Source organism: Triplophysa rosa, linkage group LG6, assembly GCF_024868665.1.
Source record: "Triplophysa rosa linkage group LG6, Trosa_1v2, whole genome shotgun sequence".
Classification (NCBI taxonomy): domain Eukaryota; kingdom Metazoa; phylum Chordata; class Actinopteri; order Cypriniformes; family Nemacheilidae; genus Triplophysa; species Triplophysa rosa.
The window spans coordinates 4,029,484-4,050,813 of NC_079895.1; the positions used below are offsets into that span (position 1 = coordinate 4,029,484).

The window sequence follows — 21,330 nt, forward strand, 5'->3', positions numbered from 1 at the left end:
AAATGGAGTTTATTTATTGTTTTAAGCCAATATGACTTTTCTTTCCTCCAGACGTTCAACAGTGAGAGTGAATGGTGACTGAAGCTGTCAGTCCATAATATTCTGCCTTTGGTAATCCACAGAAGAACGTCATACAGATTTGTAAAAGCATACAATTTTATTGCTTTTAAAGGTCATAGAAGCTGAGTAGGTTGAGAAGAATCTTACGTTGGGACAGTCACGCCCGCAGACTGGATTTAGCCGTCATTTCACCTCTTGAGATCATTGGCTCCACTACCCACAGGCCCTTCATAATTACTCACTTAAATGCTTTTACCGGCTAATCATAACAATCCACCGTTGTACTTTCTATTACATAGAATCCATTGCGTTTCTTTGAGCCTTGAAAGCATTTTTACTGAGTATTTCGAGTGTCTGTTCCTCATCTTCTCCATGGCAACGTGAAACATGTTCTCACAAGTCTGGTTGAACTGCCATGAGCAAATCAAGTTTCCTGCTAATGGTCTGCAATGCCGAGACACCCTCTCTTCTTTCCACATTTCAAGTGTGAATTATTGTCAGAGAAATCACAGCCTTAATGCATAATACACAAACACGTTGAGTGCAGCCTGCTTGTTGTAGAAGGACGTAAGCAATTATAGATATTAATTTATTTACAGGATGATTTCATTACCGAGACTGTTTATTTACTACTTAACTAATGCTGCATGTTTTACATTTAGGCCTACTGTATGCGTTTGGCAGGCACTTGTATACAAAGCAAATTACAGTGCATTTAATCTAGTCTTTTATCAGTATTGAAGCCATGACCTTTGCGTTGTAATCACAATGCTTTGTGAAAAGAGTTACAGGAACAATAACGCTAATAGATAATTATATAATAGATATTTCCAGTCAAAGTGTTTTACTCAATCGTACATCATGGTTGTTTGTAAACAAAGGAACATGGTTCCATGCAATTTCGTTTCCTTGGGATTTTTGATCACTTTGAGTTTATTCATGGCACTGAAAATGGAGCATGTTGCATTATGGGAGACAGCATTGTGTGCTGTTTACTAGACATCTTGACAAAAACACAGTTGTTCCCTGCATAAAGGAAATTAGCATACTGTCCACAGTGTACAGTATATAGGATATGCTGCAGAAATAAGATTATTTTGTCGGATTTCTAAACAGACCTGCATTTTTTTTTTGCCTGAAGATGTTGAGCATGAGATGTCACGCCACTGACCCCAGATGCAATGTCCCGCTCGGACACAGTTGTTTCCGCAGATGAGAAGTGAAATTTTAATCGAGGCGATCATGGTCACACCTGCTGCTCGCTGTGTAGCCAGCCACATATATCACTTAAACCACAGATACACACAGAGTGTAGGCTTATTCAGAATGACTCCTGTTAACACGTAGAGATCTTTCATTCTTGTAATCTGTGGCGTGCATCATCTTCCGCTGAATACAAATTGTGTAACAACATTTGACATTGTGGATAAATAGCAGGATATTTCTTTTGAAAATATCTCTATGGCAACCAGTATACCCATTTTCACAGACACTGAATCATAAATTAGGCCGTAATTGTCGTGTCCATCCAACTGCTCTCCCTCACCGTATTTAGTCACGCGTGTTGCCACATTCTCATGCTTGTCGCGATCATCTCTCTTTTTAGGGTGATCAATCTTATTTTTTCTTGATCAACAACGGTCAGTGAAATAAACAGATTAACCTTTTTAAATGTTGATCTTCAGCCATATCAAACTAAATAACTGTCTTATTTTCTTTTTATTTACATGGGATTTGTTTCTCTAATACTTTATTACTGAAACTAGATGAGGTAAGAGTTTGTGAACAAACTTTATTTTGGCTTGAGAAAGAGAGAGAGAGAGAGAGAGAGAGAGAGAGAGAGCGAGCGAGAGAGAGACCACAACCAGGCAAAATCTATGTGGTTTATTAAGTTTCTTATTAGAACGTATTTGGTTTTGCTGGATGGATGGATGGAGTAGATAGATAGATAGATAGATAGATAGATAGATAGATAGATAGATAGATAGATAGATAGATAGATAGATAGATAGATAGATGTGATATGTGAGTGTATGTTATAGAATGATAAAGAAACAGAAAGAGAGTGGACAGATTTATAGTGTGTGTGTGTGTGCGTGTGTGTGTGTCTGTGAGTTTATGTGATAGAATGATAGAGAAACAGAAAGAGAGTGGAGAGATTTATAGAAGGTGAGTGAGTGTTTATTAGTGTGTTTGAAAGTAAACATCGTCAGCTGAACATTCTATCAATGTAAGTCTATGGAATTTTTGGGCAGTTTGATCGGCTTTTTAGGAAAACCATAACTCTGATCCTTAGAAAAGATATAGCAGACTTCCTCAGATCGGTCTGAATCTGAATATCTGTGTGAAGTTTGGTGACTGTAAAGCTGTAGGAGGAGTTCCAAAGTGACATCCTCACTTTGAGTTATGAGCCGACAAAGTTTGTCATAATGTTAAGTCTATGGGAATTTAGGTGGTTTTGAGAGTCCGGTTTTCGAAAACCAGAACCCGGATCAGTTAGAAAAGATATAACAACTCAAGACAGACCAGACTGAAGGTTTGTGGAAAGTTTGGTGGATGTAGCTTGAAAGCTTTAGGAGGAGTAGCAGTCAGAACATTTGGGGGAGCACAAAAAGAACTAGATAGGTACATTTTCTGAAGAAAATGTGAGTGATGCTTTGTGGCTAACCGCAGAACTGGGCACTAGAGTGATAACGCATTAAACCACGAATGAATCTAACCAATCCCCATGTCTCTACAATGTTCCGATGCAGAGATATAGGTATTGCTAAACGGTTGCTAGGCTGACATGTTTTGTTGCTATGGGCGTGGCTTCGAAGCTTCATGATGATCCTGGGACACTGATTGGTTGCCTGAGTAAAACGAGCCCACCCCCTTGTCTCTATGACACTGTGTTGCAGGGCTCTAGAGTGCGACCTTATTTCTCAATGGTGCGACTAAGAAAAATCTGAGGTCGCACTGGAGCGACCAGCCGTTCGAGGGAGAAAAAAAGTCTCCGCGACTCTGAAAGTCTCCCTGTGATTCAACAACAGACACACATTAGGCCCATACCGTGGTCTAAACCAATCAGAGATAGTGAAGGGCGGACCCCCTCTGATTGGCCGTGGTCCAGATTTTCCTGTACGTGTGTGTACCAGAGGACGTGTTAACCGAAAATTCTCTGTCATTGACAAAAAATGTTTACCAGTGACGGAAAAATCTGAAGGCCGTCCGTCCGTCCGTCATTTTGATGGATTACAATGAGGACAATTTGTAACTCCCCGTTTCCCTTCATTAGAGCGTGATATGCTCGCGAAGGGACGTGCGTGTTTTCACATGTCATTGTTACTGACTAGACATGTGTGATGCGATCTGGGAAAACCCGTCGGATGTTGCGCTGGGACACCTATCAAAGTAAACCACATAACATGAAGAATGAAGGAGTATCAATGCACATTTCCTGCCAGTCCTGTGTAAACTACGGCATGCAAAGTTTTTTATACAATGTTTTCGTGAGATGACAGAGCTCCCCGTCTGCAGCACCGGGAGTTATCCGATCGCAAAACATACAAGGGATGATCAGAAGTCCAGACACTATGCACATGATAAACAACGTAAAACTTGCTTCACTGCTTATTAGTTGTTGTCCGTAATGTTTGCTAGTTTCCTTGTGTAGTGATAATGGCAGAGCTCTCGTTCTTTAAGTGTGCCCTGCACCATTTTCCTTACTTTCATTTTATTCAAACGGTTTTGTACAGTATTTTTATAGACTTCAACACTGGGAAATGTTTTTTTATTAAATTGTTATTAGAGTAAGTCTTTTACCACTGTAAAGTGACTTTTACTTGTGATACTGGACTGTTGTGCTTTTATTTTCATCACTTAACTTTAAACCCATTTTCCTCCAAATTCCGTTCCTGAAAATCATATCGCTTCAGCCGACCTCAGCCATAACTTTTGTTAAATACACAAGGTATGAGCAAAATAAAAACTGATTTGGAAAGGGCTTGAATATGGTATCAAAAACTGTAATATATAAATTTGCACCATGTGTTGGGTTTTCCCAGATCGAATCACATATGAACATAAACATTAAAACATTAAATATATAGATGAATATAAACAACAACGGTTTTATTGGGCATTCAGTTGTATAAAAATACAACAAGTTCCGAGACGCAAGTACAGTGTGATGACGTCACGAACATACTAATTACCACGTAAAGCCACCTTGCACCATAGAGACGGGTAATAATAGATTATGGAGGATTTTTTACGAGCCTGTCAGTCAAAATGACGGACAATTAAAAAGTCTAGCGCAACCTCTGGTGTGTACGTGTGAAAATGCGTGAGCTGCAGTCAGAGAGGTGAGGAGCCTATAGGCCCGTCAGTTAAACAGAGTGGATGTAGCGCGGATGATGAGAGAAGATGAAAAGAACGATTGACAACTTTTTCGTGAATAATGTTAAGTTAAGGCCTGATCCGTCTGAAAATCATAAGCAATGCTCTGACACGGAGCCATCAACCTCCCAGGTTATGTCCATTTATCTTGAGATGTTTTAAGTTTCAGTTCAGTGAAGCACTTTAAGCACCAACACTTTTTCAGTAAGTTACCTTTCTTGTAGAATTGTGCTTCAAATAAAGAACTTTATGTTGACCAGATTGTTAGTTATTCATTTACAAGTCAATTTTGCCTATATGGACAGCGATTAAAAAAAAAAGTGAACTGGTAAAACTGCGGTGTTAAATGCGATGTGGTCGAAAATTTGGGTGCACCTAACTTTTGTGCTATTTTTCTTAGGCGCACCAGTGCAACCAGTGCAAAAAGTTAGTCTAGAGCCCTGTGTTGCAAAGATATCCACCTGAACCTTTTATAATGGGAGTCTATGGGATCGGTTGCTAGATTGCTGTAAATGGTTGCTATGGGCATGGCTTAATAGCTTCAAGATGATCCTGTGACACTAATTGGTTGTGTGAGTCAAATGAGCCCACCCCCTTGTCTCTACGACACTGTGTAGCAAAGATATCTACATGGGACTTTTTATAATGGGAGTCTATGGGATCGGTTGCTAGGTTGCTGTAAATGGTTGCTATGGGCGTGGCTTAATAACTTCATAATGATCATGTCACACTGATTGGTAGCCTGAGTAAAATGAGCCCACCCCCTTGTCTCTAAGTGGTTATACTGCTAAGATATTCAACACGGGATGTTTTACGCCTTATATGGGCATGTTTCCTGTGATTGGGAAATTTTGGGAGGCTCTTACACCCCAGGGGTGCAACTTACACCCCATTGTGAGTGATGTTCTTACAGAGCCTGATAACCCCTTCAAATCGTGTATTATTTTCATGTTTCTACGATATCCTCGCTCGGAGCTACGATCCCTCAAAGTTGGGCGCAATGTTAAGTCAATGGGATTTTTCGGCTGGGTTTTCGCCCCCCTATCGCACACCCCCACCCGATCGCTTATAAAAGTCATAGCACACCATTCCCGAATAGGCCCGACGATGTGATGTATTCATTCATGGGTCTACGTCAAAAGCTGCGGGACAAGTAGCGTGCCAAACTTTTGGCGGAACAAGAATAATTATAAGAAGTATGTATGTTCGAATAACAATAGTTATGCTTTTTCAAAGCATCACTAATAATAAGTTTAAGTACAAGAACAGTATGTTGGCTCTGTCAAGCCAACATAATAAGCTTAAGTGAAACATCAGAATGTTGACTTGCTTTCACAAGCCAACATAAATATGTTTGGATATTACCACATATAAATTATATATTTTTGGGCTGACACCGAATAGAGAGGAGGAGAAATATTATCAGCTGAAAACTTAGACAAAGTATAATTTAATTTAATTCATTTCCCCTATCTGGAGCTTCAGGCACACTGAACTTTCTGAGATAACTCTCAGAGAGATTAATGTAGTCCACATCTAAATGCCAATGGAGGAAATAATTAGAAGCTTCAGCGTGACAATAATACATTCTTATTCTAATAGGTTGTCAAATCGTTATATTTCTCCCCTGGCGATGAGGAAACGAGCCCAAGTCTCAAATGTTGGGAGATGTTAAATACCTACTGATCATAATTTGCCTTTAATTTTAACTTCTAACGCAAGAGGTGCGGGTTATGATAGGCTAGAAGCTATGTCAGTAAAGGTACTTTCATGGAAATAATGTATTTGTGGCAAACTTTTGTGTGCATTTAATGCTACTTTTAGAGTTTCGCAATATTGCGTATTGTGTAAGGTTCAAAGGTCAAGTTTTTGTAAAAGATAATTGGTTAATAGAGTAAATGAGGTGCCATCAGACAATATATCATCTTAAAGGGGTAGTTCACTTAAAAATGGAATTTCTGTCATCATTAACTCAGCCTCAAAATTTTCCAAATCTGTATACATTTTATTGTTGCACTAAACACAAAAGAAGATATTTGGAAGAATGTTTGTAACCAAGCAGTTCTTGGGCACCATTGACTACTATAGTAAAAAACAAAACTACTATGGTAGGAAATGGTACCACAGAACAGTTTGGTTTCTCACATTCTTCAAAATATCTTCTTTTGTGGTTACAGAAGTAAGAAATTCATACAGATTTTAAACAACTTTAGGGTGAGTAAATGAAAGACAGAATATTCATTTTTGGTCAAAAACATGTGGCATATCCTCTGCTTCATATCATCAGAAATAAAAATGTAACTAAATGTGAAATGAAAGAGATAATAATATTTAAGATAAAAAAATAAAAGTATGTTTTATATTATAGTTATATTTATATTTAGTTTAAAAATGAGATTTTTAGCATTGAGTTGGTAGTGAAGAATAAGTGTCTTTGATTTGTTTGTGAACGCTCACAAAAATGATTCCTGCTTACCTCAGTTTTTCTCTATAAAATAATCTAGAACATGCTGTTTCTCCCTGCAGTTGACTCTGTGCACTCCATGACTGTTATCCAGCCCACCTCTCGGGTCCTCGGGCACAGGTGGGGCTCAGCGAGGGTTCGTACTCGAGGACTGGCTGGAAGGAACGTGCCTGTGGCCAAAGATCCCAGAATTAGGTAGGAGACCCCTGAAGGGACCAACTGCCACGAGACGTAAATCGATTGTGTGTGCCCTTGTTATCTCACACACAAAGTGTCGTGCCAACCCAGCAGACTTAGTCAGAACATACACCATGTGTTGCTTTTGGACTTGTAATGGTATACACATTAAGCATCACTAGTGACGGCAAACAAAACTGCTCTCCGGTAATTTCGCTGTGCGGCTTATTTGTTTGAGCACTCAAATTTGGAAGTACTTTGGAAACATTCTTTGCGCATTTTAGTTTAGGAGGCATATTTCACCTTTAACATTATGCAGATTGTTACAGAATGTCATGTTACTTAGAACTGTAATTACATCTAGTGACTTCGGAGGTTTTATGGATTGTGGGCGTCTGTGTAAATAGCTGTGTACAACTTCTCGATGAAACATTTCAGTTTGCCATGGCAACTTGGAGGACCTCTTCACACCTGACTGAAATGCACATGTTGACAGTCATCAACATTTTGTTAGTCTTTGGGAATAAGGGCTTGAAAAGCATTCTGATTATCCGCGAATGACGGTGGTGATTTGCCTCAAGACTCAAGTTTTACATGAGAATGTGTACCTTGGGACATTTCATGCAAATTTATAGCCGGCCTCTAAATATGCACACTACTTAATGTGACTCCATTCTCCTCTCTTTTAATTAAGCAGTGTGCCATTATGTTGGCAACATTTGGTATTTGCAGCATCCATAGAACCGTTACAATAACATGCTGCACCTTGTTGTTGCTCATCTGTGTCGCATAGAGTCATTCAGTATGAGTCAGTTTCAGGACAAATTTAAAGTTATTTGATCATTATTCTGGCAGCGAGGTGAAAACTGGACCCGACTCCAATATGAACACCTTGATTGCAAGTTTCTGTCTGCCGATGGAGAAAATCTCTGTGTATGAGTCATTGACTTATTGAAATATATTACCATTCCAATATAAGCTTAAAGCTGCAATTCCTAACTTTATTGGTAAAAAAAAGTGTTTATCAGTTGTAGTAATTACTTATAATAACGATTTACGATTTGAGATGTCGGGTTTGATTTTGAAACGTCAATTTGAAATAATAAAAAATAATAAAATGAGCAATGTGGCATCTAGTGGTGAGGTTACGAATTGCAACCAACTGCTCGCTTTACCGCTCCCCGCTCTGTCATGGTCCTGCCTTCTTGTTCAGGATTTTCTAGTCTTGTGGCAGGATCGTGACAGATCCCTTATGTTTAATGTGAGAAAGTCATGGGGTGTTTATCTTTTGACATTCCATGTGCTTTCTCGTGTCTCGTCATTGGCCCCGCCCCTCTCGTTTCCCGTATTGCTTCCGTGCCGTGTTTCATTACCCTCACCTGCCCTGTGTTATCATCCCTCGTTTGTCTTCCCTATAAAATGCCCTCATGTTTCATTGTCCTGTGCTCGGTGATTGTATGTGGTTGTACCCTGTACCTGTGTATTTCTGTGTACCGCTGTTCCTCGTATGTTCACCGTGAGTTCCTGTTGTTACGATTCCGTCAGTCTTAGTAAGTGTCTATTTCAGTTTTGTTCTTGCCTAATGTTATGTAAGTCTAGTGTTAGTTAGTCTATGTCCTGTCCCGTGTATTATATCTTGTTTATTCTGTTATACCCCATCGTGGGTCTTTGTTTTGTGTTTCTTTGTTTAAATAAATATCCCTGTTAACCCCATCACTGCCGCTGCCTGCAATTGGGTTCTTCTCCACTGTGATCGTGACAGAATCACCGAACCACTACCAAACCCAGTAGGCAGCATGAACGCTGGACGAACCCACCTAGCTCGCCTCCTCTGCGGACTTCGCCAGGGGAGCGAGAGTGTCGACGAGTACGTGGAGAGGTTCCTGTATGTCGCTGAGAATGGTGTCTTCGGGGAGGAGGAACTCGCGGTGCTGTTCAACTCCGGTCTCAGGAATCCACTCTCGAGGGCGGAGACGAGGGCGTTGAGGCCGCTGGACTTCGACGCCGTGTGGCTGTCCAGACATTGCGATAAAGTTACATTTTAAAAATCACAATAATAGCCAAGACCATGCTCTCCTGAAGCAAATTCATAAACAGTTTTTAGATTTATAGATGTAAACAGCCGAAGAAAGGGCAACCTGTTCGATGTGCCCACGCAGGTAATTGGATTGTCTATTAGGGAAATGGCTTAGAGTAATGACACGCCATTACATGCATTAGGGTTTGTGATGTACCAGGCTTTACCAGAATTTCTTGTTTTGCGTTCAGTCAGAGACGGAGAAAGAGGGATTCTGCGAGTAAGGGGGGGTAAAGAGCGTGTACTTCCTCTTTGTTCCTGTTCTGGATAAATTCAAGCTGATTTGTTACTGGCTGAATTGCATTACGGCCGTGCTAATTAAAGTCAGTACAGGCTAAATTGGCTGAGCTCCGCTTCGTTGGCCTCAGAACTGACCATGTACTGGAAAACCTCAAAGTACGCTACTGCAAAGAGAGGACAGGTTGAAAGATTGTGAAAGACTATTGTAAATTACATTTGTTGCACATGCATAATGTGGTGTGGATGACCTAATGGCCAGCTGGGAATGACATCATCCATATGGGTGACATCATTAGCTTAAGATGCATTTAGATTCCTCACGGTCATGGTGACCAGACGTTCTGGATTTATGAGGTGTGTCCTATGTTGTTTTAGCGTTTAGACTCATTGACTTAAAGGTGACAAGTGTCATTTTTTCAGTTTTTAAGTATTAAACACCAGCTTAATGTGTTGCTACAACTGTAAGAATGTCATCTATATGTTGATTTCTTAATAGGATGTCATTGTGTCGAAAGAAAATTTCATTTTAAAGCGTCTTTCAGCAAATCGGCTTATATCTGGTTGCTATGACAATGTCATGGCTGCCATGCTTACTGCATCTTACTGTTGTTCACTCAGTCTCATTTACTATCTAAGCCTTTCTAAATGAGAACTTAAATAAATAGGTACATGTTATTTGCATTTGATTCTTGATTCAAAAAGTAATAATGTTGAACAAATCCAGTATGAGATGTTTATGAAGAAAAGGCTGTATGATATGTTCCATCTACATCATAGAGGCCCATTCACATCATGGATATACAGTATGTGACCCTGAACCACAAAACCAGTCTTAAGTAGCACGGGAATATTTGTGGCAAAAGCCAACAAAACAATGTATGGGTAAAAATGATTGATTTTTATTTTATGCCAAAAATCATTACAGGGTTTTTCCTGGCTCAAAATGAGGCGGAGGTGGTGCCATCCTGATCTTGCACACACACACACACACACACACACACACACACACACACACACACACACACACACACACACACACACACACACACACACACACACACACACACACACACACACACACACACACACACACACACACACACACACACACACAGAACATATTAAAAGTTCTAATACAATTAGATAAAAATGACAATTATTAAGTTTTATAAAACATTACTTTTATTCAACCAAACGGAAATGTTTTTTAATCAAATAAAGCTTTTTTTTATCATTTTCAACTAACTTTTCAGCCCACAACTGAATTAACCAGTCTTTCTAAATGAGCAAAGCTCATTCACATCTTGTATTCTCTGTGGTTCACTTTAAATGATTCAAGGATCTCTTATATTCGCTAGTGACTGAAAAGTTCAATAATTTAAATGAATCGGTTCAAATGAGTCATTCGTGTGCGAGTCGTTCTGAACGCAATGTGCGTTCATACTGGCGAACTCGCTGTGTACAGTATACGCTGATTCAACGATCCAACTGCACAGCTAAAGACATTACAATGATGTACGTCATGTTAATTTAATAAATTTCAAGAAATTAAACGTACTTGGATGCAAAACAAACAGCCGTGAAACACAGGCTGGCTCTTGTTCTGCAACTCTTTTTAGCGCCTCAGTGTGCTGATAACGAAACAACGTCTCCACTGTGGCGTAATGTCGCAACTGCAGTTACAAATGACAGTGTGTTAAATGCACACAGCATTTCTTGTGAAGACTCGCAACATAATTTTGGCGAGAGCCTGAAGCGGCATGACATTTGACAGAGGCGGCCGCCTCCAATTTCTCTATGCAGGAAAAACCCTGTCATTAGGATATTATGAAAAGATCATGTTCCATGAAGATATCTTGGATGAAGCAAAGCCAGCAACAAAAATGGCCAGAAACAAACTTAATTGCTGCTGCCCGCTCTTTGGGAATTACCCACTTAAGTTTTGTATCTATGTAAAGCTTAGAACTTCAGCTTTCGGGTTCATATGTATTATAATATAATCTTTTTACACAGTTTTTTATCAATACATATATATATATATTTTTTTGTATCGATAATAAATAATTTAATTGACATTTTGAATTCACATTCATAAGTATAGCTTTTTTTATAATATTCAATTTGATTCTATTTTATTTATATAGAGCTTTGTGTTGCTTTACAGTAAGAAAAAACAAAAAGAAAAACACAGAATAATACACATTGTTTCAATTTAAGAACTAGAAATTGCATGTTTGTACATTTCAAAACCACAATAGTAGCAATAGAAGCAATGGTTAGCTAATAATAACAATCTAAACAATTATTTATGATAATAATAATTTATTAATTATATAATATGTGATTTTTAATAATCATATTGTTTATGTTGCACATCTGTTATATTTTTTATTTATTTTTATGAATATATAGCCTTGCTGTCTATGAACTCTGAATGTATTGCTTACATAATAAAGAGGTGATGACCTATACAGTTTCACTCATCACAAACCTTTTAAAGTGTATCTGTTTCCTTGGTTTAATACTGGCGGCAGTGAGTGACAGCGGTCCGGCAGTTTACGGCGTCATTTGAAAGAGAAGCTTTATCAATAACTAATGAGATGTAGGCGGAGTCTTTCGGCCCTCCCCTTGTTTACTGTGACACAGAGCAGACAATCTATGAATCTGTGGAGCGACACACAAAAACACAACTAACAATAAGACTCGGTTCATCTGTACATCATTTCACCCGTGACCCTGAAAACTAATGGAAACAACACCTTTATACCTGCCTGCCATATTGCAGACAGAAGCATGCATGTTTGTGTTTTAAGTTTGAGATTGTTATTTGTTATCATAATCTTTTCCCTGCCTTCGTACATTTTGTTTGTTGGTATACAGTGTATTTGGTCCGCACAGTTGCATTGTTGTGCACAGTTGTGCATCTGTGCCTGTCATTTGTTTTCCATTGACATTTATTTATACCAGCAGGTGAGTCTGTTATAATGTTCATACAGCGTCCATAACCCGCCGTACTGATTGTGTCATTTGCATGCTCTTGTGAGATTCTGCTGCATGCCCCCACAGTCGTGACATTCACGGTATTTGTTTTTTACTCTTTGCCGTCTCCATGTGAGGTATCCATGGTGACAGTCTTTGGCCTCTGCGTTAGGGGATCAGAATGAAGATGTATCATCCGTTTATTAGGCTCCTGTGACTGATAAAGTCTCTCTGTGCTTTCTGCAAGAATGTTTAAAAGGGAATTTACCATGTTGTACTGTTACTGTATTTTACTGTGATGTATGATCTATGGACTCTTTAGCGCGTCCATCTTGGTGTCAGTCATTTTACGTTGTTATGCTTATATTAGGCCTATTTGCACATGTGGAATCTGTTAAAAAGTATTTGTAACCATTTAGACTGTGATATTTTTCTTTATAGACACTCGGTTTAGCTGAAGTCGAGTTAAATCTGATCATTATCCCTGTTGCCTAAAAATCCCATGTCCAAATAATTTTTGCATTTCATAAGATGTCATAATTCGTAAGCAAATGAAAGCCATCTTGTCAAAATTTGTTCAAATTAAACAAGAGCCGCTTATGTATTATAAAGCATACGTCATACGGGTCTGGGGATAGAGATTGTCTGAGCTTTTGCCTCTTGAAACTCCATTTAATTAAAAGGTCACACACCCACTCTATTACAACAATAACCCGATTGATGATGATTGTTCTCTGATGTCAGAGCCCGCATGTGTGTCCATGAACCCAAGCAGTCAGGATTAGATGACCGGATCATTGGGCGACTCTCACAGAAATGGCAAGGTCACACACCTCAAAAAGGTTCAATTCTGCATAAAGAAAATAATAATCAATCACTTAAATTCATGTTTTAATACAATTTTAATATAGTACATTTTTCCATTAACAGATTTTCATTACTGCAATGCATGCAGTCTTTCTCAATGATGATTCTCATTACTATTATGGAATAATTTTCCAGTTTTTTGTATTACAGTAACTCTGGTATATAAATGCACATTTATTGAATATTATGATTATTTACATTATTTTTTATTTTATAAAAATGGTTGGTGCTGCTTAATGAAAAAACAAAATCATCTTAACTGTTCCAAAAATAGGCTTAATTTTCAATTTGTTTCTAGCAACATTTATTGTCTGAGATCCTTATTGCTGGACCGAAACGCTTCTATGTGTAGCAGGAAGCCCAAGGGTTTAACGTCTTTTAATGCTGCAGCTATTAGCACACTTGAGTGATGGCGTTTTACACGTGACCTGCTTCCACCCCCATATCAGATGTGTGTTTCATTCAGAGCACAAAGCCCTGAATGAGAAAGCCATGAACTTTGTGACCGTAGCTCAATTGATAGTGAATTGCATTAGCAAAGGTCATGGGTTTGAATCCCAGAGAACACGCCTACAGATAAAAAAGGTATACAGCTTGAATGCACTGTAAGTCGCTTTGGATAAAAGCGTCTACTAAATTGTTTGCCTGTTGAAAAAGACCTTGGCAAGATTGTAAGCCTGCAATGCTGCAGTTTGTGTTAATGTTTGTGCAGTTTTGAGTTCATGCTGCTTATGTACAGCATTCCAGTTAGCATGCTACCTTAGAAGGCATTGGACAGGCTACTTGCTAGGTTTTGGAACAAAGCCATTGTGTTTGGTTAATGTAGTGGCGTGCAGTGCTTTCAGGAGTTTGACTTTATTTATTGCTATGTTGCAGGAGGTCCTGGACTTGCGTTTGTCACAACCGAACATTCTCACACTGTATGCATCATTGTACCTTGTAGGAACAATCCGATGGCTCAGTAGCTAATAAAAACAAAAGCTTACCAGTTCCCTGATGTGCTTTGAATCAAACAGAGCCGACTTTCTCTTGTGATGATGTTCTGGAGCAATTTTGTAGAATCTGTCCTGCTTGCTCGTGTTTTTAGTCAATAATCACCCTTATCAAACAGGACAAGTAAACGGCCTTAGATAACCCAGGACAGTTGTTATTTGTAGTGTTTGTCGTTGCTCTAATCTGTCTGTCTGTCTTGTCTCCAAGGCCTTCGAGCCATTCTTTTACAGCTGTAATCATTCAAAGCCATTCATATGGCACTGTGTTGCCATGGCAACACCTTTCATCAATCACCATTTTAGTGCCAAAAGTGAGTATGAATAATGGTTTATTTACACAGTCAGTGTAAGTGTAGTGTCCCATTTTGTGTTTCCACTTATTAGTTTTATGTGAAACAAATGGGCTAGATCAACCCCTCATTACGCACTTCTGACTCTGTCAACAAACGCACGCTGATATCAAACAGAAATAGAGATGATGGGTTGTTTTGTTTTTTATGTAATGAAATTTCAGTGAATTGTACAAATGTGGTTATCTCATTTCAGAAAACAAATGAGACATCAAATCACACCTTATGAAAATTAAATAAAAAATAAAGTGGTAAGTTACCGGTTTTGCATTATAGAGATTTCTTCTGGGAAATGGGTATTTATAAAACACAGATGTTCAATAGTATGTAGGGATGCAGCGATTACTGAATTTCACTATTAACCACGCTAAAAAAAAGTGAAAACAAAGTTACACCAGCTTAAAGAGCCGTGCTTATCAGAGACACGGAGGCCACGACACACACTAGATTAACTATGGCAGAGAGACCAAACAGCAAATCGTATATGTACATTCATAATCAAGGCAGTAGCGGTGACAGTTGGGCTTTCAGTGCAACGTAAACAAACAAAGCGGCATGTAAGTTAATGGAGTCGCACATAAGACGAGAAGCGTTGCGTCGAGGACAGCTGACAGGATGCGTACATTCTGTATGCGCAATCTCAAATTCAAAGTCTACTCCTGATGCAAATTGAACCAGTTTAACTTATTTTGGTATATCACGGTGATAAATCCATTATTGTTTGCTGTGAACAAAAACAGTGGGGAAACAAAATGCATGTGATCCGTGCGCGCTAGCTCTTAAAGGGACAGCAGCATAATAAATATATCTGTTTTAATTCTCATCAAACAACAAAAAACAAAGACAAAACACTCACTGCTCCTGACTGATCAACTTTAATAACTTTAATATGGTTTGATCTATATTTTATTTATACTGTTAAGACTATGAAGTATTATTTTACATTTGACTCCTTTATTCAGTTTCTGTACCTGATAACAACAGTAAGACCAACACCTGAAAGCATTGTTAATTTCATTTGTGTGTTTGCTTTATTACATTTATTTGTGCTATTGCTCATAATTTGATCATTTGTTCTAATTTTGTTACTAACTGACTAGAGGTAGGCTAATAGTTTTATGGTATTATGACTATCGCATAGGTAAAAAAAACTATAACTTTAGACATTATTATTTATTTATTACTTTTTGTGGCGGGCAAGTAAAAATAAAAAATGTAGAAATAATTGAATGCATAAGTTCAAGTTTATTTTTAAAGCACATTTAAGCATGGACCAGGCCAACCAAAGTGCTCTACAAATGGCAATAAAATATAAAAAAAATATAAAAGTTTAAACAATAATAAAGACTATGATGATAAGAAGGTATAAAACCAATGTTTCCTTGCATAATAATAGTCATAATCGTGCAACCGTGATTATTCCTCAGACTATAATCGTACCAACAAAATCTATAATCGTTGCATCCCTAATAGTATGTATGTATGTATGTACTATTACTATTATTAATGATGATAATAATAATTTACTTATATAATAATTTAATTATGTTTAATATAGTTATGATTGAAATTAATAATAATATTAATTGTCATGAACGTGGGTGGTGAGGACAAGGACAGAGGACCCAGGTGCAGACAGCGGGTAAGGGGTTAACAAGACAGACTTTAATAATAACTAAAAATACAAAACAAGGACCCACGTGGGGGTAACATAACAAAACACAAAGGTATAAAACATGACACCAAGGACTAACTACACCTAACCAGACTAAGACAACACTTGAATTAAATACAAAATAACTAAACTACACTGACAAGACAGGAACTCACCACATATGACACACACAGGACAGTACAATGATTCAGCACAGGACAACGAAACAAGAGGACTATATAAAGGGGACTAAATCAAGAAGGGGACAGGTGCGGGACATGAACTAATTAACAAGCAATAACGAGACGAAAGGGCGGGAACAGAGACGCCACACCGGAGAGAGGAAGTATATGGAATGCCAAAACTGACTCTCTCCACATAACAAGAGGTTCTATCATGGTTCTGCCACTACGTCAAGAAAAGCAAGACAAGGTGGGACAGAACCATGACAATTAATAATACAAATGAAAATACTAACTAATAATAATAATAATTCAGTAGTTCAGTAGCCTACTGTATTGTGCTGTGTACTGATGTGAGGTTATTGGTGTGAGTTGTTGGCATTTTCAAGCTATTTTTATGTATCATCCAATCCAAATTTTAGAACTTTCTGTAAGAAGTTAGAAGAGGCCAGAAAAAACAGACATGTGCAGACACTACAGTATACCAAAATGCCACCTTTCTTTTATGTCAATGAAATATTGACTAATGGCTGGAATACACTACAAGACTTAAAATCTGAACAGATTTTTGAAAGTTTCAAATAAAAACACACTAACTGATAGAATCTGCAGACTGGCACAGACTTTCTGCAAAAAGTCCAGACTGAAAATCTGGGCAAAATCTGAAGCAAAAGTCTTGTAGTGTATTTTAGCCTTAAGCTGTTTACACGGTAAAGTATTCTCTAACAGACATATAACTTTGAAGTAATGATCATAATAATTCAGTCAATTTATGTCCTAAATACTCAATAGGCTAGAGATAATCCGCCCCTCCCCTTAATAAATGAAAACCAGCCATGTCTGGCTGCACCCCCCCCCCAAAAAAAATTATCTTTCATATTTACAGAAATGAGTTTTGTCTGATATGTGACTCTAGGTTTGGTTGAGATACGTTTGCTGGTTTGTTCTTTAGAAACCGTTCACAGGCTCATATAGCGTGTGCTTGCCTAATAAAACCCTTTGTACTTGTAGCAAACAATCATGAAATTTTTATCAGCGTGCTGCTCCTTGCAGCTGCGTTGGAATGAGGGGATTAGAGCGAGTCGGAGTGAGGCTGGCAAGCGCAGGTTGCTTTCATTAGCGTGCCGAAACAAGATCTGGGGGGGGGCTTTTTTTGCTCAGCCACCCAATACACGTTCAGTGATGCGCACCGCGGTAAAATACAACTTAAACTGCAAGCTTCATGATGTCATTAACCTCTATGAATCCAGGCGCGAGATGGCAGGTGAATTTTTGCCCCTGGTGGGAAAAATAATGATGCTGTTGAGCATGTGAGGAGATAATTCTCTCTCTTGGAGAGCTGCATTTCTACAGCTGCGGACTAGCAGGAGGAGGAGGGGGCAGCCGCGAGAGCCTCCGATCTGCTTGCGCCGTTCCCTCTCCAGCCAACGGATTCCATCCGACGCACACAGGTGGAGGTAATGAAGGTATGTGTGTGCGTACGCACGCGTGCATTCACAGAGGTATAAATGCCCACCTACTGCGTGTGATTAAAGATGCTCGTGAGGAGACACCACTGTCTACATCGTAGATCGATTGGCTGAGAGAAAAACCAAGAAGAGAGAGAACACGCAAACAATCCAATGAGGTAGAGGGAACTGGCAAATGTTCAGATTCACAGAGGGTGATAGATAGATAGATACTCATCAGGCGTAGCGCTGCTCTTCCGCTCGGAGAGAAAAAGAGAGAGAGAAACATTTGTGTGACGTGAGTGTGTGTGACAGCGTTTTCTCGCTGCGCGCTGACACTCACTTCAACGGACTCATGCGCTCTGGAGGCACAAGCAGGACCCTTTGGGAGACGGCTCAACCTGCAAGAGATGCTTTGAAGACTCGGAGCCCCCTGCTGCACATGTTGAACGGCATACCTGCGTATTCCTCTGCATCTTAGAAGCACAAACACGAGCGTACACACAAACCATGGATTCTCTGGCCAACGATACAGACGGATTGGAGAACTCCTTGAAGTACTCCAAGTGCGATCAGACGGAGAAGATGTGGATGAGGCTTAAAGGAATGTAAGTGGTTTGTTGTTTCTTGTTATTTCATCAGCACTTGCCTGATGGGAAAAATCGAACATGGGAATGATTGGTGTTGTGCGGTCGACTCTGAGTGGGGGGTTCTTGACTCATGGGGCTAGAAAGTGTGTGAATGTAATACTAATGAGACCATTAACCCCGCTGGATGTGACTCTTAACACACTTGCTTCAGATCTTTGACAGTTGTGGTGTGGTGTTTTGGTCGAGCTGTGTTTGTGTCATTTTAATGTATATTTGTAGTCTAGTCTAAAACGTAGTCCGAAAATGTAAACTGTTTTACTTCAGTTTTAATATGTCTATTTTATTTATGTCATGGAACGAGAAACACTGATGTTGTACAATACATAACAGCAGAGTTCCACAGCAAACTTTGTAGACTTCGTGTCAGGATAGTGCACCTAAAATAAAGAATCTGTCATCATTTATTCACCCTCTTGTTGTTCAAAACCTGTATGAACACTAAAGAAGATATTTTGAGAAATGTCTCAGTGGTCATACAGTGAAAGTCAATGGGGTCCAGGGGACACCGACATTCTTCAAAATATCTTCTTTTGTGTTCTGCAAACGAAAGAAAGTCATACAGGTTTGGGATGACATGAGGGTGAGTAAATGATGAAGAGATTTTTGGGTAAACTATCCTCTTAATAGTACATTGATTTTTAAGCAGTATTTAATTTTAACACCCCTAGACTCTGTACAGTAAATAGAAACAAACTTCTCTTGTTGTAAATGTTTCGCTAATACAAACTCTGTCCGAAGATAAAAGCATTTTGGCTAAAGTACAGGGCATCCTGGTCAGGCAGAGTAACGTACAACCAAAGCAAAGTCGGAGTCACCAAAAGGCTGATCTCGGGATTTAAACCGGTCAACCTTCAACATCCTCCATAAAGCTCATTCAAGCCTTTTGTATGAACTCAATCTATCCTTAAAGACTGATCACACTCATTCATTCATTCTGAATGGAAGCTGTCATGTGAGGTGGATGGTGTCAAGTTTTTGTTAATGTGAGCCCTGCCACTTTAAATACTCTGTTGTTTCTTGGAACATCCGAGTCGGAATAAACATAATCAAAATGAATTATGTAGGCTGTTAAATATGTAATCAAATGTATTTGCTAATGATTTGTGTGCTTTGCATCGCTGTCCCAGTGCGTGTGTGCTTTGAGAGAGCTCTGGATTTCAAACTGATAACAGAAGCTTCCTCTGATGACTAATTCACTGCAGTGGGAAAGTGTGAATTCCAGTATTCTTAAGACCCTGGCATCGTTCATACTGGAAAGAGACACTGCTGCTCTTATCAGTCCTCAATTTTAAAGTACCCACAGGTTTAAAAAAACACAATAACGTTTTGGGTTAATACGTAAAGAATAGGTCACCTAAAAACTAATACAGTGACATCATTTACTCACCCTCACATTGTTGACATAGAGATGTTAGGCACAATATTAGATAGCGTCATTCTCCTTCAGTCGCATGGAAAATAAAAGAATGGATGGACTGTAAATGTAAAAAAGGTGATGGAGACCAGGGGCGTCGCTAGACCCCTTTTACTGGGGCCACGTGCCCTACTATAAATCTCCTAGTATAAAGTTCAAGTTTAAGTTTTAACAATTTAATTTATTTGTCAGTGTAATCGTTTACATTGATAATAACAGCAAAACAGATCTATATGCAACGTAGTAACCTAATTCACGCTTGTAAAAGCGACGCAGTCCGAAAATACAAACTCGTGCCGCACTTTCACAGAAATCCATGTCTGTGTGTTTCCTTGCAACAACTGCAGCACGCAGTTCTGCAGATCATCTTATTTTGACTCTATCATTAATAGCCCCTGTAGGTCAGAATTTGTTTGTGCAAAGCAGGGAAATGGAAGCAGAAAGGAGAGATGATGAGTTTGAGGGAGGCAAGACTTGATAGACAAATTACTGTACATCTCGCAGCCAGTCAGGTCTCAGACATTAGAGAAAAATGTCTCAGGAAAACCTTTGTCAAGGCTGTAAAATTGCATTGTTGCTTAGAAAAACATTTGTGTTCTGTACATTCCTTAATGAAATGAAGGAGAAAACTGAGATAACTATGTGCTATTATAGGCACTTATAGGCAGTAAAGATTAATGCAGTACAGTTGGTTCAAAAAATAAACCAGCTTTGTTTGGAATATTGTTTTAAAATTTTTCAGATAAAATATTTTAGTATTTTTTAGCTTTTTGTATTAGTTCGAGTCATAAAATGACTGGTTTCTTGAAACATTGTAGGCTAATTGTAAATTCTTGAAAAGATGTAATTATTGATTGTTTTCATTGTGTGATGTAGAATGAATGCAGATGTGCAAGAAAAAAATCTCTCTGCTTTAATTATTTCCATACAGTGCATGCAACCATGTTAATAAAGTTTATGTTAAGTATGTTGCAATAAAATATATGATTAAAATATTTTTAAATACATACATGTTTGCCTTCCCCAGTATTGTTGCACTGTAGAATAGTGGTTTAAGCAAGCAAAGTTTGTATAGTGCATTGTGTTGCATACTTCTTGCACACAGCAGGGTTTTAAGAATAAAGTGATAGAAAAAGTCATGAGGGGCTGTGCCCCAGTAGAGCTTTAGGTCTAGCAACGCCCCTGATGGAGACTGTTGCATGGAGGAAAGAAATTCATACCTGCTTGGAAAAAGCAATAACACAAGTTCACTATTCCTTTAATTGAAACAAAACGGAGAACATTCACTGTTATAGAGAAATCTCATTCTTTAGTTCAAGTAGAATGTGCAAGCTAATATACTTCCATTTTTGTGTTTTACAGGCAGAAGTACAAAAGCACGTCTCAGAGGTAAGTC

General features: G+C 38.7%; 2 protein-coding genes across 2 annotated transcripts in view; both read left to right on the forward strand.

Annotated features, from left to right (window-relative positions):
• Positions 1–21,330, forward strand: part of dnajc10 (DnaJ (Hsp40) homolog, subfamily C, member 10) — a 255,365-nt gene that overhangs the window by 71,066 nt on the left and 162,969 nt on the right. The gene's annotated exons all lie outside the window — the stretch shown is intronic.
• pde1a (phosphodiesterase 1A, calmodulin-dependent) overlaps positions 17,570–21,330 on the forward strand; it is a 55,479-nt gene continuing 51,718 nt past the window's right edge. The window contains exons 1-2 of the mRNA XM_057336653.1: positions 17,570–18,478; positions 21,297–21,323. Coding sequence (XP_057192636.1) covers positions 18,381–18,478; positions 21,297–21,323 — 125 coding nt within the window. The 5' untranslated portion in view covers positions 17,570–18,380. The remainder of the gene's footprint in view (positions 18,479–21,296; positions 21,324–21,330) is intronic.